The sequence below is a fragment of the Pteronotus mesoamericanus genome, unplaced genomic scaffold, assembly GCF_021234165.1.
Source record: "Pteronotus mesoamericanus isolate MK-2021 breed Mesoamerican mustached bat unplaced genomic scaffold, CSHL_Meso_final scaffold_85, whole genome shotgun sequence".
Classification (NCBI taxonomy): domain Eukaryota; kingdom Metazoa; phylum Chordata; class Mammalia; order Chiroptera; family Mormoopidae; genus Pteronotus; species Pteronotus mesoamericanus.
In genome coordinates, this window is record NW_026555329.1 from 35,500,600 (window position 1) to 35,526,894 (window position 26,295).

Here is a 26,295-nt window from a genome sequence, read left to right on the forward strand (position 1 = left end):
TTCAGATATGTCTTCTCTGTAGTACAATATAAGGTGATATCTAATATCATTAGGCAGGAATGCTTATTACAGTTTATGTTGTTTTTGATCTACCATTTAAGGGTTCCATATCATAAAGTGCGTGCTTAGATCATGTATGTTCTAGGCATATATATTGGCTGTCATTGTATCCTCCCAGTGTCTGCCCAGTGAGGTGGGCATAATGGGTCTTGATCTAATGAATGCAAAAAACTTGGCTACCAAATTGACTTGTAGCAGAGCTAGGATTCAAGTTGAAGTTTGTCAGCTCCATCCATTGTACTTCTAACCAGTGTGCGCTTCTGCCCTCATCAGAATAGCCCAGTTAGGCATGTGACTACATGCATTTTGATGGTCTTTCCCTAGTATGTTGAATAATAAAGCTCTGGCTAAACTTTTTTTAAAGTGGAAGAAGTATCTGATATAATGTTTTGCTATTTGACTTGATTTCAAATTAAGAAGAATTGATTTTTAATGACCAGTGAAGTAATAAAGCAGAAAGAAAAGTATATACACAATAATCTAATTTAGAAAATCAGGAATTGGCTTCATACAGAGAAATACTTACTTTCATTTTATAAATTAATAGTTTAAATTAATGGTAAAGCTCCTGTTAGACTACCGGTCTACAGTGAGGCATTTCTAAATATAAGCTGCATTAAAATTCTCATAGATCTCTTTAAAATCATTCTTGTGCAAACACCACCAAACCCCCTCCCCCCAAATATAGAGACCCAAGAGCAATAAAGAATATTTTTATTGCAGTTCAATATTCATAAGTAATGCAAAACAGAGCTGGATACATTAAATTCACAAAAGGTTGACAACATAGAAAAAAGGCTATAAGTATTGCATTGAAATATTTAAAACATGAAAATTTTCAAGCTGAAAAATTAAAGCCCTTTATTCATAAAATCAAACAACATCCTCTTGTTTTTTCATTTTTGTGAAATTTATCAAATTTTTTTTTCCCTAAGCCTGCCCTAGTCTTTCATGACGTATAAAACAGACCAAACCATATCTAGGTTCTGCTTATAACAAAATATGCTCAAATGAATGACTATTGATGTATGTTTTAATAAATGTAAGCAATTAGAACACACTCTTTGAAATCTTACCACTTTTTCATGTAGTCACATACATCATATTCACCAATTTGAGACAAAAATTGGATATATTGACCTCACTCAGGTCAATGTTTTATAGGCTCTAAATCTTGACATCACTTAGGTACGTGACAGAAAGCTACCTGACCACACATTAGTTGTACAATAAATTGAAAAACTTGGATGTTTCTGCCCAGACATGTATATTCAGATAGCACAAACACTATCTAGATTAGCAATGTTTATACCGTATTTAAAAGGATAAAATACACATTAACCAGACTCCTTCCAGGTAAAATATGTATATGCATGTTTATACATGTCAGGGTGCTAATAGATAATACAAAGGGTTTATGAATAGAAAAAATACTGTAGTGATACTTTAAAAAATATAACATTGAAAAGTGTGATCAGATTTATAAAAATTTAATTTCCCCAACAGTTAGGTTTATCTGTTACATATAGCAGATGCTACATACCAGTACATTGAAAAAGTTGGTCGTTTTCAAAGGCAGGATAGATTTCTGAGATGTTCAGATTTGATTACATTCCTGTCAATAAGCAGGCAGCTAGCTTTTGAACATTTTATTGGGATTGTGGGGTTTCACAATCATTGAATGCATTTTGGTTGGCTATATGCATTTTGGTTTGGAGGATCAGATTGTACTTTTATCAATTCTCACATCAACTTTTATCACTGCTCAAATCATATCACGAATCTAAACATAATCATAAAAGCATTTCTGAAAGGTATTCTAGAAAGGACCAATAGCATTTTTGCATTCATTAAAGCATACAGTCTCACACCAAAGTTTTATTTGATCTTAGAATGCAAATTGATTTACTATCTTTAAAGGGGTTAGACATCATTGTAGATAAAGCCTTCCCCACCACATAGCATTCCCTCCCTCACCCACACACAAGAGCATACTCCCCCCTCCTCCCCAAGACACAGAAAAACACCTACCCACTCCAGGGCAGATTCTCTGGGTTTGCTATCCTCTGCATGCACACATGAGGGCATATTCATTTCTCAAAATGTACTTTTGGAGGCAAACACCTCCTTTCTGCTAAACAGGTAAGGATATAGTCAGGGTAAAACTACATGGAGTGGATATTTTAGATATTACCCGAAAACTACAAAGTGAGCTACTCCGGGGGTTGCAGAGGATTCTGATCTTTAACTGTCTGAGTCCCACAGCAGGTGAGATTGGCAATTGGGATCCCACTATCAGCTGCCATATGATTATACAGAGGCAATGTCTATGATGTAAATTGGAGTTACCTGAGCCCTGGTTCACACTGTTCTAACATTCCATACATCTATGAGGTCAGATCAACCACTGTCATCATACGTAGGGTTTGAGAAAGACAAAGCATTTGCCTATATGGGACCTTCCTGAAACCAGGGCTGTCCCCTACTACTACAAAGTAAGGCTAGTCCCTGTGTTTACTGATTGGTTTACATTATGCCCATTTTGACAGGGCAGTAAGAATCTGAATTTGAAGTAGGGCTGAAAAACAGAAAGACAAACTAGCAGCTATTAAAGTCTAGAAAGAAGGTAGAGACAAAACTTGACTAAGTTAAAAAAAGGTCAGGAAATTTTTCACTATGAAACAATTCTAAGAAAACATTCCCAAAAATATATGTATAGATAAAATACATTCTGAAATTCATTTTTAGATTCTCAGGAACACTCTGAAACAAAAACATTTCAATAAGATTTAAGTGCTTTATATGTACAGGGTAGAATTCTATTCAAAATAGGTTAAACATTAAAGAACAGAAAAAAATACAAATTTGTAAGATATAGACAAACACTTTTTGTACACTACTTTCAACCTATCAGAACTAGACTTGAGTCTACTATGTGTAAAGCATTTGTTGAAGGCTGGTGCTAGGGAATACACAATGAAAAATTTGTAACATTGTTTAAAGTCTTTAATGGCTGACATGATGCAGGCCCTTTTACAAAAGTTTCTAGTACAAGCTGAGGTTCTACAACTACATGCTCTTTCAGAAGGCAGTGTGTATCAGAATGCAGATGTATCAGATTTTGCGTGTGATGATTGCCAAGGGAATATCTGGATATATATCTAATTTCCCTGTAGATCTAGGTAAAGAATTTGATTAGAAAGAAGGGGTCTACTTTGAATTAAATTAGAAAAGTAATGAGAAACCTCACTGGAGTTAAAACAAACCATAGGGTTTGGTTTTGGGTAGACCTATGCTAACAGTATGTTCCTGGGATCTGACCACTTTTCTCCTGCCAGTGTTTTCATGAAAACTAAAACAAGGAGTCAAAAAGAAAGAAAAAGAAAAGCAGCAGACCTGGCTGGTGTGGCTCAGTGGATTGAGTGCCGGCCTGTGAAGCCAGGGGTCCCTGGTTTGATTCCCAGTCAGGGCACATGCCTGGGTTGTGGGCCAGGTCCCCAGTAGGGGGTGAGCGAGAGGCAACCACACATTGATGTTTCTCTCCGTCTCTCCCCCGTTTCCCCTCTCTATAGAAATAAAAATCTTTAAAAAATATATTAAAAAGACAAGCTGAATATTAGCAGGAAATCTGAGAAGGGGAGGTCTTAGGCAGGTTAGCCAATTAATACTTGTGCCCTGTATTAGAGTGATCTGTTAGAATTGTAAGAATAGGAAAGTCTGATGACCAATTGTCTTGTCTCCCCCACTCCTTTGGAACAACTATAAAGAGTACCTGAAATAAACATTTTACTTATTCATAGGCTTAAAACTGAGTTTGATGAAGAATTAACTAACTCTTATGGACTTCTAAGGAAGATTTAATACTTTGGAGTTAGTTTTCTTAAATACATGGTCTTTAGGTTACTTAACTGTTAGCAACAACATTTCTAGGGGCTCCTACTGGTCACAGTTGTGACAATTTTAGCACCAAAAAGAAAAACAGACTGAAACACATTAAAATATAAAAATTCATGAGTCTATAATTATGCTGAGAGAGAAATCGAAAAGAACCTAATTTGTCATCATCTACTTATGAAACCAACTTCTTTGAAGTTGATAATGGAAAAAAAAAACCTGCCTTTCCAGTAAGAACTGTACTTTAGGATGACTAAATAGCTCAAGTTGAGAAAGGAAAGCTATAATTTACATAGAAACACCAACTACTAAATGCAGAAGAAATAAGAAAATTGGAGAAAAATTCACAAACCTAAATATTTACCGATTTAGGCAAAAATCACCGCTAGCTGTTAAAACTCCTGAATGAATGGCTGATGGGGAATTGGGGATTCATTTCATGCCAAAGGAACACCATGCATATAGCTCACTAGTCACAAAGGTGGAAACATAATTGGGGGGCTAGACTGTCATGTTAATCCAGTGGATTTACCTTAGCATTGTAGAGTCAATGAGATATGTGTTTTCTGATGTGATGCAATATGAAGCCTGTGTCTCATCTATGATGTATTCTAGCAAAAAAATATTGTATTCAAATCCATGAGGCCTGTAGATATAACTTCTAGATCACAACTCGTTCAGAAAATAAAAGGACAAGCTAAAACACCTTGAGAAAACAAATAGATACATTAACAATATGGATTCTCAAGAACAATGGCCCCAGCCTCCTAAACAAGTCCAAGTCATCAAAAAAGAGACTGCTAGACTGAGATACACTTTGGGACTTAAAGAGACATGAGCTGTTACGGTGTACGGTCACACAACGGATACTAGTTTGGACAAACCAACTACAAACTGGGGACAATTGGGGTAAGTTTGAATATGGTCTGAGGTAAAAATGTTCTGGAATGAGAAAGTGGTGATTGTTTAGTGGAAAAAATAGGTTACAGAACACTGTAGAATATGATCTTATTTTGGTTAAAAGATGTAAATATAGATGCATAAAGATCTGAAAGGATACATTAAGATGTTAGCAATAATCTTTGTGTGGTGGCAATATAACGTTTTTATTATTTTTGCTTGTCTAGTTTTTCTATTTTTCTGTAATACACTTAAATTGCTTCTGTAAAAACAAATCATTATTTGGAAGGAAGAACTTCCAGAAAACTGTGGGTATGCCACTTCTGTTAGATAACTCTTAATTACAGAAAATCCGTAGACCAACAAGCACAAAAGCAAGGAACCACTACCCATCTGGTGACAGCATATCAGACTTATAGGTAAGGTACTTATAAGGAAAACATTCTTAAGTGCTTGGCTGACAAAGATAATACTAAAAAGTAACAGAAATGTCACTGCACAATAAATGCAGGTGAGAGGCCAATTTATCTTGGAAGTAGTCAATTAAAAAAAACACACAAGTAAGATACATCTTGCTATGCGTCATTCACCCTCCAAATCAAGCCTTGACTACTCATATTTACCCTGAGGGGAAAAAAATTCTATTGTCTGGAATTTAAAATGTATAAATTAGTAATTTCAGAAGAGGCTCGTACCCCATCCCAGGCTGAGTTCCTCACGCCTCAGGAGTGGCATTGGGCTCTGTATCCTCCTGGGGCGGAGGAGTTAAGGCTTCTTGTTCTGCAAGTGCCTCTCGAAGTTGGCTCCCTAAAACTGCATCATGAATGCTGTGGAACAGCAGCTCCCATAGGGCAGGATTTTCAAAAAATAAGTTTTGGGTGAGGTCATTCACAACTTGTGCTAAAAAAGAAGAAAAGAAAATTAGTCCACATTCTGGGTATCAGTCTTGAACATTAAAATAAAAGTAATACTTGCATACAGTGTAAATATTAAAATGATATAAAGTCTCACTCCAATCCCTGTACCCATGACATCACACCCCCCCAGTCATAAGAAGCTACTTTTATTATTTTTTTTGTGTATTCTTCCAGTATGTATTTATGCAAATATAAGTAAAAATATAAAATATTCTTATTTTTGCATTTTTCTTACCCAAAAGATGGCATACTATTTATTTTCTGAATTTTTAAAACACTTAATGTTTTTCACTTAATTTTTTATGACTCTGTGGTATTAGATCTTGCAGGTATAACCTAGTTAACTTAACTGGTCCCTTTTGTGTGGTAGTTGTTTTTCTAGTCTTTTGTTTTTATAGACAGTACTCATGACTCTCCATGTATGGGTTTCATTTGAATGTGTGTGGCACATTGCTGGATTCTCTGGCTTATAAGGTAAATGCATTTGTGATTTTGAAAGTCTCTACAAGGGGCTGTTTCATTTTTGCACTCACACCAGCAAGGTCGGAGTGCCTACAGAGCATGCTGCCAAGCAGTCCATTTTCAGACTGTTTTAACCGAAATTTAATATTAAAAAAACAGCAGACATTGTATATAAAAACCTACATGATCTTATATAACTATGTTTATGGCAGCCATTAAATAATTACTAAAAAATATACCAGCCCAGAGCAATGGTTTATTAATTTCTTTCCACCAACTCCAGCTCAGGAGGCCTGCCACGCAGGAGGCTCCAGTTCAGCAGCCCAGTGACCGGAGTGCCTGGAAGTGGCTGATTTCAAAGCTAGCTTTAGAGTGATTTTCAGAAGAAACAAATTTCATTTTCATCAAAAACTAATATTAAGGGGAAATGTTTCCTAAAAAAAGAGAAACAAAAATAAAACTATTACTATTTCTCCTCATTCTAGAAGTGTACTTACCACTGCATCCTGCTAAATACACATAAATACCGACATCTCCATATTCTTTTACAATCTGTAATAATGTTGAAATAAAGTTTAGTTTCTCTTGACTGTGCCAGATACAAGTCTCTTTTTACCAATATGTATTTCACTGACATAAGACACTCTAGTACATTCACTTGAACTACTTTGCTTCAATAATTATGCATTTTTTGAGCTAATCATTTAAAAAGTGATTTTTTATTTCTTTTGATTTTTTATATGGACAGTCATAATTAGAGATATCAAAGAATTCTTGTTAAGTTTTATTTATGTGTAATAAATGTACAACAATAATGACTTCAAATAATGACTTCCTGTAGAAATATATACTGAAATATTTATAGATGATGTGTTGACTGGCATGTGCTTCAAAATAAGGGGAAAGTGAGTGTGGGGCATAAGTGAAATAAGATTAATCACAAATTGATAATTGTTGAAGCTGAGTAATACTTATGTGGGGGTTCATTACACTATGATCTTTACTTTTGAATATTTTTGAAATTTTCCATAATCAAAAGTTGAAAAAAACAAAAAAAAATGTTAAGAGTTAGACTGGGACTCTAGTTCAACTCTGATTTTACTGATGGCAAAACTGGGTACAGAGATTTTAAATGACTTGTTCAAGATGATGCTTACCCCTGCCAGAGTTTTTACACCAACAGAATCGATAAAATTGACTTGTGTGAAATCCAGAATGACGGTGTGGACGTTGTCCCCTGGGGGCATAAACCTCTGCAGTTCCTCAGGAAAGGTGCTCTTGATGACTATAGGGGGGTACTTGACTTCATCTTCCTCTCCTTCAGGCTTCGTACCATCTTCCCCATCTACTTCTGCATCCTATGTCAAAAATTATATTACACTAGAATTCTATGAACAATTCACATTTTGGTTCTGAGAGTTAAAAAATTTGTCCTTAGAGTCTTAAGCTCCTGGTTATATCAGATCTTTTCTAAAATATTTGCCATAACCTAGCCTTGTGATGTGACAAAAAAAAAAAAATGTGTATATAATACTCAATTTTAGTTCAGCTTTTTAAAAAAAATTTTATAAGAAGGGCCTGGTTTGTGAAGTTTGTCCAGTTATTTTTTTTAAGATTTTATTTATTTATTTTTAGGGAGCAGGGTAGGGAGAGAGAAAGAGAGGGAGAGAAACATCAATGTGTGGTTGCCTCTCATACACCCTGCACTGGGACCTAGCCCATAACCCAGGTATGTGCCCTGACTGGGAACTGGACCAGTGACCCTTTGGTTCGCAGGCTGGCACTCAATCCACCGACCCATATCAGCCAGAGCTTAGCTCAGTTTCTTTTCCTTCTTTTTTTTTGGTTCAATGAAATCCACTCTGCTTAGTTTATCATATCTATTTCCCCCTTGTTTCTAAAATCATTCCATTAACTTCAGCATGATAGATTATAAATTATATAAGCTTAAAGAGTAAAAATCAGCCTTTGAGCTCTTTTAGTTTAAGCTGAATGAGTCTATGACAAAGTACTAATGATAAAATTCATTAAGGTACTGTGTGATTTTTTTTTTTTTTAAGAACAATGTATTCCTGAGCCCATATCACTACTTATTTTGGAAGCACTCGCAATACTGAGCTTATCATGCATCCTTAATACATAAAAGATAGTTAGATTGTTTCTAAGCTCCTATCTTAGGGACTTCATGCTGTGTTATAACTTCAATCTTGAATAAAGGTGGGGGCCACTGTGGATCAGGAGAGAGGGAAAAGTAGAATGAAGAGACCACTTACTGCTTTTACAATGGTTGCATTGGCCATGTTTGCATTCCCGACTTCCTTAGCGTACTTCTTCATGGCCTTTCTTCTTGCTCCCATGATAAGTGCTGGGTTCACTCCAGTCTTTACAGAAAAGCAATGACACAGAACCACTTCTTATCTCCCAGGAATTCATGCAAATGCAATTACTCTTTAAATTTCCCCCATTTGATGCTTGTCTATCCCAAGTGATCACCCCAACCCTTTCTCTACCTTGCTGTCAAATCCCCTAAGCTGAGTTACTCTCTCTCCAAAAGAACATCAGTACCCTTTCTTATTCCTGGTCTTGATTCAAGACAACCTGAAGCTAAAGTATTAAAGCCAACTTAAAGTAGCATTGTTCAAACTTAGATTTCTCAGATTCATATATTTAAGAGAATCTGTGGGTTGACTGTGAAGTTTTCCTATATACTGGACAGTGAGACTGAGTTCTAATTGTGACCAAAGGAACCCATATAATCCCAAGAGAAGAAATCTAAAATTATTTTTTCACTAATTTTTCTTAAAAATGTTAGAGAGAGAGAGAAATAGTATAAAATTAATATCTTGTGACTTACCTTTCTTTTTAATGCGCTACTATACAAGTCGCTATTTGCATAATAAATTGGGGCATTTATTTGGAATATTTTTATTCCAGGAATTTCTTTCACCTAAGAAACAAAATGTTAGTGACTTTAACACATGAAAATATTTCAGAATCAGACTTCTGGCCAAGGTGGAGGCGTAGGTAGATACAATTTGCCTCTTTGCACAACTAAAAGGACAACAAATTTAAAAACAAAAAATAACCAGAACTGCCAGAAAATCTAACTGTATGGAAGTCCGTCAAACAAGGAGTTAAAGCAGAAACATTCATCCAAACTGGTAGGAGGGGAGGAGATGGGCAGCCAGGGCAGGGAGGGCACTCTGCAAGGCAGAGGCTGGAGGACCAGGCAGGTGAGACTGGATGCTGGCAGTCCCACATTTTCATGCAGATAAACTGGGAGGAACAATAGGGAAGTGAGGCAGATTGTGCAACCCAGGTTCCAGTGTGGGAAAAGAAAGCCTCAAAACCTCTTGCTGTAAAAATCTGTGGGGGTTCCAGTGTCAGGAGAAATTTCCAGCCTCATAGTCATATTCGTTGGAGAGACTCAGAGGGTCCTAGAATGTACACAAACTCACCTACCTGGAAATCAGCACCAGAAGGGCCCAATTTGCTTGTGGGTAGCAGGGGAAATGACTGAAAGCTGGAGGAGAGCCGAGCAAGCAGCACTGTTCCCTCCTGGACCCCTCCCCCACTTTCAGAATCACAACACAGCAACCTGGGTTGCCCCGCCCTGGCGAATACCTAAGGCTCCATCCCTTCCAACATATAGGCGCACTGAGACAAAGAAATATGGCCCAAATGAAAGAACAGGTCAAAACTCCAAAAACAGAACTCAGCAATAAGGAGATAGCCAACCTATCAGATGCAGAGTTCAAAACACTGGTAATCATTATACTCGCAGAAATGGCTGAGTATGGTCGCAAAATAGAGGAAAAAGTGAAGGCTATGCAAAGTTAATTAAAGAAAAATATACAGGAATCCACCAGTAAAGGGAAGGAAACTGGGACTCAAATCAACAATTTGAAGCAGAAGGAAGAAGTAAACATTCAGCCAGAACAGAATGAAGAAACAAGAGTTCAAGAAAATGAGGAGAGGCTCAGGAACCCCTGGGACAACTTTAAACGTTCCAACATCTGAACCATAGGGGTGCCAGAAGGAGAAGAGGAAAAGCAAGAGAATCAACACTTGTTTGAAAAAATGGAGAACTTCCCTAATCTGGCCAAGGAAACAGACTTCCAGGGAGTCCAGGTAGCTCAGAGAGTCCCAAAGAAGTTGGACCTAAGGAAGCACACACCAAGGCATGTCATAATTACATTATCCAGGATTAAAAATAAGGAGAAAATCTTAAAAGCAGCAAGAGAAAAGGAGACAGTTACCTACAAAGGAGTTCCCATAAGACTATCAACTGATTTTTCAAAAGAAACCTTGCAGGCAAGAAGGGGCTGGCAAGAAGTATTCAAAGTCATAAGTGGCAAGGACCTACATCTAAGATTACTCTATCCAGCAATGCTATCATTTAGAATGGAAGGGCAGATACAGTGTCCTTTTACCAGATAAGGGAAAGTTAAAGGAGTTCATCATCACCAAGCCCTTATTATATGAAATGTTAAAGAGACTTATCTAAGAAAAAGAAGATGATCAAAACTATGAACAGTATAATGACAACAAACTCACAACTACTAACAACAGAATCTAAAAAAACAAAAACAAAAACAAACTAAGCAAACAACTAGAACAGGAACACAATCACAGGGAGATCACATGGAGGGATATGGGGGAGGGGGAGAATGGGGGAAAGGGTACAGGGAACAAGAAGCATAAATGGTAGGCACAAAATAGACAAAATAGGGGAGGGGGCAGTTAAAAATAGTATAGGAAATGGAGAAGCCCAAGAACTTATGTTTACAACCCACAGACATGAGCTAAGGTCAGGGGCGGGGGGATGTTGGTGGGGGGTGTATAGGGTGGAGGAGAATAAAGGGGAGAAAAAATGAGACAACTGCAATAGCATAGTCAATAAAATATACTTAAACAAAAAGAAAATATTTCAGAATCAAAACTGCAGTTGCCTCCTTCTTTCATGCAGAGTCATGCAGAGGTTGTGAAGGGCCCTCTTAATAGTATTTGGGTAAGTTAATGTCTCTCTACTCATGCTCTGGAGGAAGGAGTACTGAGAAGAAAGCCTTTAAAAATGCACATCTTCCCATTTCTTTTAAGAGTTTTTCTGTGTTTCACTTTTACCATAAAATTCAAAGAAAAGGAACTGAAAAATATTTAGACTGCGGTAAGCAGGCAAATAAAGCGATCACAGGTTTCATTCATGAAATGCAGGCAGAAGTCAAAATGAACTTAGGCAAAGCAGAATGAATATTTTATCAAGAAGCCTTGAACTCTAGAATGAAGTTTGGAGACCAGTAATTTAGCATATAGTTCTTTGGAAGGATGAGAAAACAGTAATCCTAACACCAATCTCATTTCCTAATAACCTTATAGTGAATCTGAGAATTTCTTCACAAGCAGGAAACAAAACACACAGACAAAGCTAGTTTTAAAAGATTTTGTAAAAATCTTTGAGATTCCACATAAGAAAAGAACATTCAAAATCAAGGAAAATTTAAGTCCTAATTTTAACTGTTAAAAATGAAGTGGGAGAATTCCATAGCCCAAAAACCTATATTTTACATGGTTAATAGTAATATTTTACCAACAGTTTAAATTCACCAGAAAAAAAATCAGGCACATATAAACCACCTTCTCAGTTAAAAAAAAAAAAATTGTATTAAAAAAAAAAAAAAAAATATAAAGTATATATTTATACTTTATAAAGTATAAATATATACTTTAATTCAAACAATATATACTTAGCCTCATTTAAAAAAGAGGAAAAATAAATATTAGGAGGTGGAGCAATTAATACATGGCATAGTATAAACTGTAAAACTGAATCCAGACAGTAAGCCTATGTTCAGGTTTTTCACTTTGACCACTATACCTCCCTTCTTTTCACCACCACTTTTTGTCCTAGGTAAAAATAAAATTTAGTTAGCCAATTACATCACATGCTTACAACCATTTAAAATGATAGAAAAGGTCTTACCTCCTCATATGCATCTATATCAATATACACATCTGTGTCAGGAAGCTGTCCAAGGACTTTGTAACTCGGACTGAAGATAGAGAGTGAGTGTGTTAAAATATACCACTGTGTTGACACCCAATATGTAATTGAAACATGAGGTTTTGCACATTTCATGTATGGATTTGCTAGTAAATTCAGGAATATTTGATTCTTATATGGTGCCTTTGCAGAAGGGCTCCACATACGTTGCATTCCCAAGCCTCACACTTCCCACACACATCCTATACCTCACCCCCAACATACACAATTCAGTCGTACGACACATATATCTCACATCACACTAACCACATGTGCACCACATGACATACACCCTCCACATACACACACAATGCAATTGCACACTCATACCATACAACTACACACACACACACACACACACACACCATACATAACATACCACAGCAATGACCTGGTCAGGACAAAAGACTTGGGCATTTAAAGATGAGGGCAAAAATGAATTGTGCAGAGCTCAACTCATGCCATATGTAACTCAAGTTCTCATTCCACTCAGTAGAGAACTGTCCTCTTACTCTAATTCTAAAGTAGAAGAAGAGGTTTTCTTTTTGTTTCTAAGAGTCTCTGATGTGGGTGGGAGTTGTCAAGAGGAGGAATGGGGAGAAAACAAAAATCTCCAGTTACCATAGAAGTTTTCTTAAGTTTTATTTGAGAAATTGAGGCTGAGTGAGGTTAGGTGAATTGTTCAAGGTAAGAGAGCTTCAAGAGCCAGAATATGTCTTAACGTCTTTGATCCAACATTCCATCGTCTTGTACTATGTCCTGGTGCTTCTTAGCATGTAGATGCAAGTGCTTCTTTGTGAGTTAGAATGTACAATACAAATATTAGCTGATTTTCTGGGTGGATTCCTTCAATAAGTATTAAGAGAACACATTATGTGCCTGATCCTGGACTCCAGGAACTCTGCCTCCACAAACAAGATACTCATAATATCTTGTTTACAAATACTTGTTAAATGTTGACAAATACATTTAGAGTCAATACTGCCATCTCAGGCAGGACACTCATACCCATCCCAGTCTGTGCACTCACCTCTGTGTCCTGTAAATCACAGTCATCAGCGCAATGATCACGGCAGTAATCAAACCATAGTCCAGTCCCAGGAACAAGGAGGAAACAAAAGTTGCAAGCCAGATGGTCTGAACAAAATACAGAAAGCTTTATGTAGAATCCTGTTAAAAACTTCCTAGAGTTACACACACACACACACACACACACACACACACACACACACACACACACAGAGACACACACACGGTACCTAACTTTGCCTAACTGGATACTACATATAACAACTGACTGCACTAACTTATCTTTCTTGCATTTTTATCAGCCCTAATCCATGTGTTATTATGACATATTCACCTAACAATGACCTTTGTTACTTACCAGCTCTATTTTGCTGGTTCTCCAGAAAAAGGGGAGATCTGAGAATTGCATAAACATTCCTTTCAGGTTGACGATCACGATGGCAGACAGCACAGCCTGAAACACAGCACATCCACGCTTGCATCACCCCTTGTGTCCAAGAACTCCCTTTGCTGGCTCCTCACTCTCCTCCTGCTGCCCTTCCACGTCCTCTCCCCACTCACTTCCTATGCGGCAGTGATGGTACATTTGGAGCCATGAACACCTGGATTTTCAGGGCTTGGTTAGCTAAAATGGGCCTTGGAAAACCAGGTTTATATCCTAGCAGCAAACCTGCATGGTAGTCAAGAGGTTCAGAATTAAACTTTCTATTCAAGGAATTATTTCACTCATGGTCTTTCTGCATTATGATTTTCTCTATATTGTTTTTAATTTCTACTAAATATATCAGAAAAACATGTCTTGTGAGTTTAGGTCATCTTAGATTTTTAAATGGAAGTATAAGGTCAGAGAAGATCAAAGAGTGGGGGGACCTTGGAGATTAGCCAGTCAACAGTTTATCTTTGACCCAGAGATGCTGATATGGCTTTTCCAAGGTTCCAGGGACCAGTGGATTTTGGAGCAGGATCTTGGTCCTAGCCTTGGCCCTTTTTCAAACCACCCTGCTAGGGTTACAGTAAAAACCCATGAGACAGTCCCCCCAAAATATATACAAATAATGTAGCAAAATCTGTATACATGGAAAACCTCACACCAAATCCAAGCTACACACCTGGGGTAGTGATTCAAAGAGGAATCCGGTGGCTAATATGACCATCAGAATCATTAACGAGGCCAAACAACCTGCAAGCTGCATGAGAAAAAGACACACGGAAGGGGTTTTTAGGAGACAAGAGGCCGGCATAGGTTGGTCTGAGTCTTTTGATAATCAGTGTGGGATGATCAAGGAAATACAGATTCAAATAAGATCCAAACCATTACATAAACCTATAACTCCTTCCCACTTCTCCAAAGTTTTGGTTCCTCTTGTAGTTTTTAAACAGAAGCTGAAATGCTTAAATACCCTGACTGAATATCCTTGCTAGGAATGGGGTAAGGGTGATGTCTGGGGCTGATGTGAAACCCGCAAGGGCCGGAAGACTGCAGACAAGACTTTGCTGGCCAATGTGGTGGCCACTGGCCATATGTAGTATTTCAATTTAAAAAATTAAAATTAAGTGAACTTAAAAATTCAGGTATTGGCTGCACTAGCCACATTTTAAGTACTCAAGAGCCACATGTGGCTAGTGGCTGCCATATTGGATGGTGCAAATACTGAATATTTCCATCACCGCAGAATGTTCTATTGGAAAAGAAAGTTCTCAGGCTTTCATGACAACACCCTAGGTCTCAGCTTTGAGGTTTACTGGTAGAAATTATAACTTTTTGATTTAACCGGACAGTATACCTCTTTCCTATAGATTAAGCTTCTTGTGATTTGCTTTAATCAATCATACCTTTCTGTGATTCACTACAAAGCTCACTGGAGCATGGATCTTCAGGCAGAGGAGCTTGGGGTTCAGTCTAAAACTAAGGCATTAAAATGGAATTACCACTCAAATCACCAGTCCTGAGAGGCCAGTGGTATACACACCTGTGTCTTCCCTCCAGTTCCCTCCTGAACAAGGCTCCGAGACAAGGAGCATGAAATTGAGAAAGTCTGGAAGAGTGAGCCAATGGAATTGCACAGTCCCAGCGCAATTAGCTCCTTTTCCATGTGGAAACAAAACATGAAAAAGATCAGTTATTCTTTACAAAGAAAGGTGAGATGGCCTATGAAATACAAATTTTCAGCAGTATAGGCTGTTCATTCTTTTTTCAGATATAGGAACTTGTTTAGTATGAGCTCAAAATAGGCATTATTACATAATTTAAGGTGCGGGGAAATGCTTTGAATTTTTAATGTTGGAGATAAATGTTATGCTCAGCCCCCTCTTTCCCAATTACTCTCTACACAAGCTTTTTTTAAAAAAAAAACCACAACAAAAGGGACAAAATAATTTTGTTGTTTAAGTGAAAGGTACTTAGGATTATGGTGTGCAGTGCTGACATGTTTTGGGTGCCTGGTTCGTGTGCAGCCATGAGTACATGCAGGTGTCCTTCCGAGACAGTGAATGAGTCCTGCTCTGAAGGCTGCTTTTGGCCTTCCTGGTGTGTCATATGAATATGGAGTATCCAGTCTCCTCTTAGAAATACACAGTGTGTTAAAATAGACACTGTCATACTCAAATCACAGCTAGTGGTATTTGGATTAAATACCTTATCTATAGCTATGTTATGAAAGAAGGTGACAAAGAACTGCTATAAAGTTTGAGTTATGAATCATATACTCCAAACTTAATGAGCAAAGGGAAGGCTTCCTGTGAAATAAAAATGGTTCTGAAAAAGATTTTATTCTCAATCTGTGAGCTTTAAGATTAAATGTTTGTAGAATTTTTTCCCTAAAAAATTCCCACCAAATTATTAACCCTTTTTTAGATGTGTTGCAAATACTTTCCTATTCTATTACTTGTCCTTTAATATTTTATATGTATATTACTATATAGTCTTAAATGTTTAATATAGTCATATTGTTAATATTTTACTTTATAGCTTCTGGGTTTGAGTATTTTTACTTCAGGGTAAAAAAAATATTATTTTGCATTTTCTCCTAAAACTCTTTAGATTTTACATATTGATTTTTTAACTCACCTGAATACTTTCTGTATAATGTGTGAAATAGGGCTCTATATTTGTTTTATTTCAAGTAATAGTGGTTCATGAGCCTTATTTGTTGAATAAGCCTTTTTTCCCCCATTGACTTAAAATATCAATTTAATCATATATTACATTGTTAGGTATATGCGATTGTTTCTAGAATGCTCATTTTATTTCATTGATCTACTTGACTATTTCTGTGCTGGTGTCATGTTTTAATTGCTGAGACTTTATAATGGATTTAAATTTTTTAATATTTCATAATGGATTTTGATATTTACAAAAATAAATAAAATCAATCTGCATTTTAAAAAAGAAGGAACTCCTACCTTTTGTGACAATGTGGATGGAACTAGAGAATATTATTCTATGTGAAACAAGCCAGTGGGTGAAAGACAAATACCAAAGGATGTCTCCTATAAATGGAATCTATTCAACAAAATAAACTAATGAATAAAATAAACCAGAGGCATGGAAACATGGAGCAGCCTGAAAGTGACCAGAGGGGATGGGGAAGGATGGCGATGGTGGAAAGAAGGAGAAGGGAGCAGACAAAAACATGTATGAATGACCCATGGACATGGACAACAGAGTGGGAATTGACTGTGGGAGCAAGGGGTGGGGGTGGGATGGGTGGAGGAGGGCAACGGGTGAAAGACTGAGACAGCTGTAATAGAATAAACATGATTTAAAAAATTTAAAAATGCAAAGAAAAAGAGTGATACAATCTATTGAAGGACAACCATAATTGAAACAAAATTAAAAAAATAAAAAATAAAAAAAATAGGGATAACATCAATAGGAGTATAGCAAACTGTAAACCTCAGACTGGAGATTTCACCTTTCTAGCTGATGTGTGCCTGTGAGGCAAGATCAGACTATGCACCTCAGTGTTTTGATGATCAAATCCACGTAAATTATTAAAACACTGTAGTGTTGAATAAATTCATGCTTCAAATACATCCATCATCAAACTACAAATTTTTCTACCAAGGCAGAGAAATCAAGTTCATATGCTTTTCATAGCAGAGCATGATGACTGTATCTCTATGAAACAGCTGCAGGAAATTAATGATTTTTACCTGATTGCCATCAACCTGGTAGCCATGTTTATTTGCCAAGGTCTTGGCCATTGAGATGGTCACTGAAAACCCAACAATGGCTATGGCGATGGCATCCACATACACGAGGTGGAAGAGGCTGGTGTCTGGATTGGCTGGAGGCAGGAGCCTGAAAGATCAAGTGGACTTTAACACAAGTGCTGTGGCCATTGGGGAAAAAACATGCAACTAAAAGGGAGCAAGTTAGAGGGGAATTATTTGCAAAGGAGTTGATCAATGCTTGGATACTTGTTTGCTCTAGTTTGGCAAAAAGAAGAGCCCTCTTGGACACACAGAGGTTCTTTCCAGGCCCCAACCCTGGGTACCAGGTGAGTGGGTTATCAACAGAAATCAGATGCTGTTTTAGTTAGAAAAAGAGTAACTTTATACATCATGGCACCTGCATGGCAGGTGTAAATAAGACACAGAACAGGAAGAAGAAGAGGGTCAGCGAAGTGCTCTGATGCCACAAGACATTTGAACCAAAGTCTGAGGGCAGGGAGGGTGTTGGACGAGTGTTATCTTAGAGAAGAAGTACCATCTGAGCAACAGCAGGTACTCACAGCCCTCCCTTGTTATTTCACAGGACTCTGCTTCTTCCCAGGATCCTAGGTGAGTTTCTAACATGGGAAAGGAACAGCAGCAAAATATACTCCTTGGGTCTCACCTGGCAATCCTGGGAGTCTGAAGGGGCCAAAAAGGTGACTCCTGAAACCCCACAATAGGCAACCTAATTTCTGTGGCCCATTTTTATGGGTTGGAAACTTTGCCCTAAAGGGAAAGAATAGGGATTCCCTAGGATGGTTTGGGGGAAGAAGCAATAGAGGTTTTCAAAGGTACTTGCTCCAATTCAAAGCACTGGACTAAATAATAACAACAATCAATTAATTGATGCACAATATTATTATTCTTGCAATAAGAATCACTTATTAGGTATTTCCTCTGTGCTAGGTTCTGTGCTTATTTATCTCCAGTAGCCCTGTGAGGGAGGCACCATCATAATGGCCATTTTACAGATGAGAAAAATGAGGCATAGTGAAGTTAAGCAACTTGCCCAAGGTCAAACAGCTCACTAAGTAAACAAAAACCATGAAGAACCTCCTCCCTATGTCTATTTCTCCTACTATGTCATATCACAGTGACAAATGGGGACATCTCAAGTTTTGGGGTAAGGGAAAGGGAGAGGGGGAGAGGGAAGAAATCTAGCACACATAAAGCCTGGATTATGTGCTATATGCTTGACTAATGTCATCTTATTTATCCTCACAATGATCCTATTAAATAGGTACCATCATTATCCTAGTTTATAGGTGAAAAAAATGAATCATTGCAGATGTCAAGTAATTTGCCCAAGATGGAGCAGGAAGTCTGACTATAAAACTTACTGTCCTTCCCTTGCACTTTGCTATATAAGCGAACCAAGGGGGAAGGTCTAGAAGTAGCTTTGGGTCTGAGGAATAAGAATATGAGAAAAGGATTTATTTTGAAATAAGTTAAGGAAACTAAACCAAGAAACAGAATATATTGCCACAACTGGAATCTTTAATGGTCCCCTGTCAGTTTTTGGACACTATTGTATGTGTACTTATGTGTGTGTAGATAATAAGTGTCATAGTTTGCTCTCAGATATGACCAACAATTCCTCCCATCCTTGTATGTGCTGCTCTCCCACATACAGGTGGAATCTGTTTCCTCTCTGGCTGAATTTTGTGATTTCTTTGACCAACAGAATGTGGAGAAAGTGAAGTTGCGTGAGTGCTTTAAGAGGCCTGGGAGCTTCTGCTCTTCAGTCCTTCCCTGACCACCACGTAAAAAGTTTGTCTCCCTTGCTGGAGACACCATGTGGAGAGGAGATGCCAGCCAGGGAATTCCAGCCCTCTGGCTGAGGGGTCAGACACAGGAATGAAACCCTCTTGGATTCCCCAGTCACACCTTCAGAAAACTACAGCTGCGTGAGACCAGCAAAAGAACCACCCAGCTGAGCCCCACCTAGATTGATGAATTGTGAGCAAATAAATGGATGTTGCTTGAAGCCACTGTTTCGGAGCTGTTTGTTATTTGGCAATAAGAACTCGCAGCATAACTGAAACAGTATGATTATACAGCATGGGGCAAAAGTCGGTTTACATTTACAGTTGTGAGCAAGCAAAACAGTTTATTCTTGTATTATTATTTATTAATTATTGTATTATTTCCCATATGAACAACTGTGAACCTACTTTTGCCCACCATGTATATAGCTAGGTAGGATGGCATTATTTGTTTCCTGCTTGGTTTTGGGCAAAATTCCATAAAGACAAGCTTTCTGAGTAGCTAAGTTTCAGAAAGGTAAAATGTTATTAAAAACAAAACAAAACAAAACCCCTTAGCTCTTTTACAAGGAAAAGTATGTTTGGGTATAACGCAATAGGGAAAGAATTAGATAGAAAATATGGTGGCAGGTGGATTTTTAAAAGAAGTCTAAGTGTAAACACATATATTCAAGTTATTTGTGATTAGTTATTCAGTAAGGTTATCTCCCAGATCCAGTCACAGACTAATGTTTATCACACGACTGTCAGTGACTCAGGTGTGAGGTAATGGAAAGTGCACACAACTGAGTATCGGAAGACTGAGCTCTGGGTCCATCTGGGACTCACTGCGAGTCACTAAACCTCATTCATGTCTCTCAAATGTCGCCTTCTCTGATACTCTACCGAGAACAGCAACCCCAGCCCTTCCTATCCCTTACCTGGCTTCCCTTTTCTTCATAGCTCTCCTTACTATTTGTTTGTCTGTCTTCCTTAGTAGAATAAACTCCATGAGATCAAAGGCTTTTTTACTTATATGTTTGCTTCTGCTTTTAACTGCTGTGCCCCTGGCACATAATAGGCACTCAATAAACACAAGCAGAATAAATGAGAATAAACAAACTTTCTTATCAGTAAAATGGGGATAATATATATATTTGTCAATAGTGTTATAGTGAGCAGCAAATGAGACAATTACAAGTCCAAGTAGAAAAGCAAGCGTTACCATACCATGTTATATCTTTACGTTTAATCATAAGTAACATGTTCATGATAGCAATTTATTGTTTTGAAGTAGCATGCATGCTTCCCCCTTCAACATCTGCTGTGGGGGGTGAACTTTGTCTTAAAGAGCAACTCCTGCTCCCTGAGCTTCCCACAAGAATCTTAGAGGAGAGTAGAAGCAAGGTCTAATGGAATATGCCAGGTTCTGTCAATGTACAATATCTGGGCAAATGTTTGACTTGGTTGTTTTAGAAAGAGAAGAGGGTGGCGAGACAGATAATATAAGAGAGACAGAGACACAGAGAGATACAGAGACAGGCAGAGAGTGTGAGAGGAACAGAGTGAGACCAGGAGAGGCGCACAGTCACTCTTGCCCTTCAAATAGAGAGAATAGTTAAAAATGTAAAGAGTTAGAGAAAAGAAAAAAATGAAGCAAAGAAGCAATATCTAATTAGAAACTAGAAAAGTTGTTGAAATAATGAGCCACACAACTTTCCATTACTGTGTCTTGAACACTACGGTGTGTGCCAGGTGCTACACTAGCTGTTGTACATACGTTACCGCATGTAGCTCAGTGGCCCTTGAGATAGGTATTAATTACCATGCTTACCTGGTAGGAGAGGAAATTGAGGCTTTAAAGGGATAGGTGACCTGCCCAAGGTCACATAGCTAGAAAGTGGCAGGCTAGATTTAGGTCTTTTTGCTCTTAATTCCTAGTCACCCAAGGAGAAATTTTAAAAACTAGTAAGTGTGAAACAATAGGAAATAAAACAAAACAAAACAAGACACTACATGCTACTGCTGGTGGGACTGTAAAATGGTATGACCACTATAGAAAATAGTGTCTGGAGGTTCCTCACAAAGTTAAAAACAGAACTATCATGGCAAGGAGGAAGGGGGGAGAAAGGGGGCAGGGGAAAGTGGTGGTGGGAAGATGGAGACAAATGTATTTGAACAATAAAAAAAAAAAAAAAGAACTGCCATATGATCCAGCAATCTCACTTCTGGTTACACATCCAAAAGAACTGAAAGCAGAGTCTTGAAAAGATATTTGCACACTCATGTTCATAATAACCCTTTTTATTATGTAAATATGTGAATAGTAACACTTTTTACTATTCACAACATATAATGGATGGAAGCAACACAACTATTCACTGATGATGAATGGATAAACAGAAATTGGTATATCCATACCATGGGATTTTATTCTGTTTTAAAAAGGAAGAAAATCCTGTTACATGCTACTAAGTGGATGACCTTGGAGCACATTAAGCTAAATTAAATAGGCCAGTCACAAAAGGACAAATACTACATGATTCCACTTAGATGAGGTCCCTTCTGGTAGTCAAATTCATAGAGACAACAAGCAGAATGGTGGTTGGCAGGGGCTGGGGCCAAGGGAGATGGAGAGCTACTGCCTAAGGGGCATGGAGATTCAGATTCACAGGATGAAAAGGTTCTAGGGATCTGATTCACAATAATATGAATATACACGACACTACGGACCAGAATACTTAAAAATGATTAAAATGGTACATTTTATGTTTTTTTTACCAGAATTAAAAAACCCAACCCATGCACACACTAAAAAACAAACAACAAAAACCACCAAACCCCACACCCAAACCCTCAGCCATTTGAAATGTAGGGGGAAAAAAATGGTTTTTGATTGCAAGAATACTAAAGCAGGAGTTAGAAATCGTAACAGATCCATTATTCCAGTCATACTGTTATTTAAAACTATTTTCCTACCCCAGAGGAAGTGTCCCAACGACATCCACATTGTACGATTCGTGCAAGCTAAACCCAGCTGAAATGCCAGTTCCCATTACCACCTAAAACAGACACAAACCCAAATATCCTTTATAGATGAAAATTCAAATGTCACAAAAATGAGCTTCAAACAATTTGTTAGTCAAGCCAAATCTACTCTCACTTTAACTTTCAGTTTTGGAAAGAATCATAGCTTCCAGCAATTCTAAATTCTCCTAATGACTCTTCCCACAAAATTAAAATGGACTCTACAGTTTCCTTGTGGCCTGGAATTTGCTGTTCTTTATTTTGGTCTGTTCCATGCCTAGGTGTTTGGCTAGTTGCCTGCAAACAGAAGGGGCCATAAAATCTCTCAGGAGTTGGCTGTGCACGTGGGCCAGGTGAAATGCACCTCTGATAGCATGGCATGAATAAAGGTCAGTGAAGCGTGAATTGTGAGTGTGGCTCAATGACAGCAGATCCTTATAAAATGCATGTTTGGCTCTCCCATCTTTCACCGACCCCGCTTCCAGGACAGCAGCATCATGCGTGGTTACACTTCTCCCTTCTCCCACTTCAGTCAGGGTCAGAGTGAAAGGGCCCACCCACAAGCGTGGCACGAGAAAGAAGGCTTCCTGGATTGTCAGGACATAGATTTAGTTAGTGTGTAAAGTACAATCCTTAGTGAGCTATAAGAAAGAGAAAAATGACAGAAGGAAGGACAGCAATTTTCTTCATGCTGAAGAAGTACAGCTGCAGAACTCTAAGTAGGTTGTAGAGGAGAGAAGGAATTTGGGTGGTGCAGGGAAGGGAGCTGTCCCGTGGCTGCTGCCGGGAGCCCCGAGCAAGGCAAGCTTACCAGACACTGCAGCCTAGAGACAAGTTCCCAGGTGCTTCCGGCCCCTTTTTTGTTGGTTGCAATTATGTCTGTCACCCTTAACTGTATTTGTTGTGCATCCTAAATGGGGGAGTGCCCAGAATATTCAAATCCACAGGATAATTATGGCTTAAAGTTCTGGAGCATTAACTTGAGGCAGTGGTAAATAATTTAAACTCTGCTTTCCTATCAACACAAACAAATATTTTATGAAATAGAATGCAAAACTCCAAAATGTTTATTTTTAATTTCTTCTTATCTCCCTTGCTCTGAGGAGAACTTAGATAAGAAATGTAAAAAACACTGTTCTACTGTAATTACAGTGTCAAAATTCTGAAGAACCATTGCCCTGAGAAACGTGAAGGGACTCTGGAAAATGGACAGAACCAGGAACCAAGCCAGGAAGAGCAATCCTCATCATTTACTTCAGAGTTAGGGCTTGCCTGTCTCCTTCACCGAGAACCTCTTGCTCTCCTCCCAGAGGAAGCAGGAGCTCTGTGCCCAGCCGCAGTGAGAAACCAGGTTTTGAAATCATCCTGTTGGGATGTAGACAGACCAGAGCTCGGAAAAGGACCTAAAGGACTGGCTTCCTCGTGAGTCGTAATATTGGCCCCTAGTTTTTGTGGCTCAAACTTTTGGCCAAATTTGGGTCAGACACTTATACTTTTTATTATCTTTATGGTTGCCAAACTATGCACCAAGGTGCTCCAGGGTGCCATGGGTAACTCACCAGGACACTGAGGGATAGAACTTTCAAGGAAAACAGTGACATGTGTCAGATACTGTGCAAACTTCTAGTTTGAAGTAGTTCACAGTTTCCACATCAGTTCCTACTACATTCCTGTTGACCACAGCATAACTTTGGAAAGCTGGGCAGTCAGTGGCTGCTGCCATAAAAAACAGGTACCACGCAGTCAAAGTCAACAGCAACGGGGGGTGGGGAGCTGTGCCCATCGGATTCCAAGGGTTGAGGAGCTGTGAAGTGTCCACCAGCTGCACACATCCCATTAATACATTGTGGTTATTTAACAATGTAATAAGTATACTTTACTTTCATTTATGTGCATTCTTTTCAAGAACAGTTCCTAATTTGTTAGACGTAAATATTTATTAAATTGTGTGAACCTAACTACTCACTGAATGAAATGTTAGGCATTTCTTTTGGCCTAGGAGTGCCAGGAACCAAGAAAGTTTGGGAACTTTTGTCTTTTGCTCTTTCCAAAATTGAAATAGCTTAATTTTTTTTTTCAGGTTGTTCGTTATATGTGGTCACTATAAAATAGCTAGACAATAAAAACACTGGGGAAGAAAATCTTCTCTAAACTCATCACTCACAAACAATTCATATTAAAATATTTATGAATAGTCTTCACTTATATTTTAAGAATCATCCATTCTATGATTTTTCTTTCTTGTTATTGTATTTGTAAATGTTCTCCTTGACAAATTCTATCCTCCTCCTGGCAGAACTAAGAGGAGAACAGTCTAACTCCCTGTTCCTCCCATCCACTTCTACATCCCTCACAGAAATAGCTGAAAGTTGACTTACCGCAAAGAACTCTAAAGGAATGGGTGCCGGCAATTTCTCTTTAAATCTCTCATTAAACTCCTTGCCACCCAACAGCAAACCAAAAACCATCAGCCCGACGCCTAGGGAACACACGTTGAGGTTTTTAACATTCTGCAACACAGCAACTGTACTCTGTAACACAGTGAACACTGGGAGTTTACATCAAGCAGTAGCCCCCAAGTAGACCGAGACGCTCTAATGCACTAATTCACACCAGCCATCCCGTTACTGGACCTTGCTAGTCAAAAGTTCTCAGGCTCAATCTCTCTCTTTGTAGCTTCCACCAGTTAGGAGCCATTCTTACCTAGTTATGCAACTTTACAGTTGTAATTCTCATCTAACAATCTCATAGAGTTCTTTGATATGCTAATGTGTCAGTAATTCAGAAAAGTTAGCATTAGGAAAGATTAGGGGCTGAGATCAGAAAAACAATCCAAAGGAAAATACATAGAAAAGCCTTTAAGAGCTGAGAGAGGGTGAAATCATTGTTAGCAGATGAAAGAGGAATCAGGTGGGCTTTGAAGGCAAGAGGATGCTGAAGTTTGAAAAGATGCCCGGGAAAGTTACAGCCATTTAATTATTCCTAGGGTTGCAATCTCAGCACCCCAAATACAGTCAATACTCATCCGGACTCTGGGAAAGTAGGTCACCACTGAGCCCAGGCCACACACCTTGCCTACTCAGCACACACGCACGGCAGACTCAGGTGCTCGTCTGTTCTAGTTCCTGTGTGACAAGGCATTCAGAGAAATCTCAGAGAGAGAAGCATCTTACCAGCTATTATGGGAAATGAAGAAGTTACTTATTTAGGGAACGTTCTTACAGTTTGATTCCATTCTAATCCATCAAGGACTCAATTGAAATGGCACTTTCTTGAAGTGACTTTCCTAGACCCATAATCTAAGGGTTTCCCTATTCAAGTTTCACAGTAGCCAGTGTCTTTTCTTCACAGCATTGAATGTAATATGTAATTAATTACATATTTAGGCAATTTATGATTTGCTATTTGTTTTCCCATTGACCTGTAAGTTCCAAGAGAGCAAAGGCCATAACTGCTCACTCACTGCTGTGCCTAGCACACTGTCTGGCACATAAATACTTACGAGGGCTACAGGTCTTTCTGTCCAAGAATAGCTTTAGGAGCATCTCAGAAGTTTTATATGTAGTGCTTTAACTGTCATTTGGTTCTAACTATTTCAAAGTTTCCCTTATCAATAGGTTACTTAGAAGTAGGTTTTTTGGTTTCTAAATGTATGGGGGTTTAAAGCTCTATTTAGTTATTGATTGCTAATTATACTACTCTGTGAAAAAAATACTCATTTTTTAAAATTTGTGATCACTTTCACATATAAGTTATTACCACTGTTCCCTATGTACTTACAAAGAGTTTACATTTTCTCTGAGTTGGGTGCAAGGGTCTATATATATTTTATTAGATTAAACTAGTTAATTATGTCAGTCAAATCTTTTATGAACTTATTTTTTTGCCTGCATGAATAAGCAGTTTTTGAGAGAGATAGGTTCTCCCAAAATGCCATTAAATTATTGTTAGTTTCCAAAGAGAATGTAATTCTGTCTCAAGAAAAACTGTCTTTTTTAGCTAA

The 26,295-nt window shown here is 38.1% G+C and overlaps 1 protein-coding gene across 1 annotated transcript in view; it reads right to left on the reverse strand.

Moving 5' to 3' along the window:
• Positions 1-2,863: 2,863 nt before the first annotated feature.
• Positions 2,864-26,295, reverse strand: part of SLC26A5 (solute carrier family 26 member 5) — a 61,080-nt gene continuing 37,648 nt past the window's right edge. The window contains exons 8-20 of the mRNA XM_054564569.1: positions 24,671-24,823; positions 22,245-22,327; positions 17,458-17,605; positions 15,273-15,386; positions 14,412-14,489; positions 13,661-13,756; positions 13,304-13,410; positions 12,214-12,283; positions 9,088-9,180; positions 8,507-8,614; positions 7,391-7,591; positions 6,731-6,785; positions 2,864-5,754 (exon numbers count right to left, since the gene is read on the reverse strand). Of these exons, the coding sequence (XP_054420544.1) occupies positions 5,570-5,754; positions 6,731-6,785; positions 7,391-7,591; positions 8,507-8,614; positions 9,088-9,180; positions 12,214-12,283; positions 13,304-13,410; positions 13,661-13,756; positions 14,412-14,489; positions 15,273-15,386; positions 17,458-17,605; positions 22,245-22,327; positions 24,671-24,823 (1,491 nt within the window). The 3' untranslated portion in view covers positions 2,864-5,569. The remainder of the gene's footprint in view (positions 5,755-6,730; positions 6,786-7,390; positions 7,592-8,506; positions 8,615-9,087; positions 9,181-12,213; positions 12,284-13,303; positions 13,411-13,660; positions 13,757-14,411; positions 14,490-15,272; positions 15,387-17,457; positions 17,606-22,244; positions 22,328-24,670; positions 24,824-26,295) is intronic.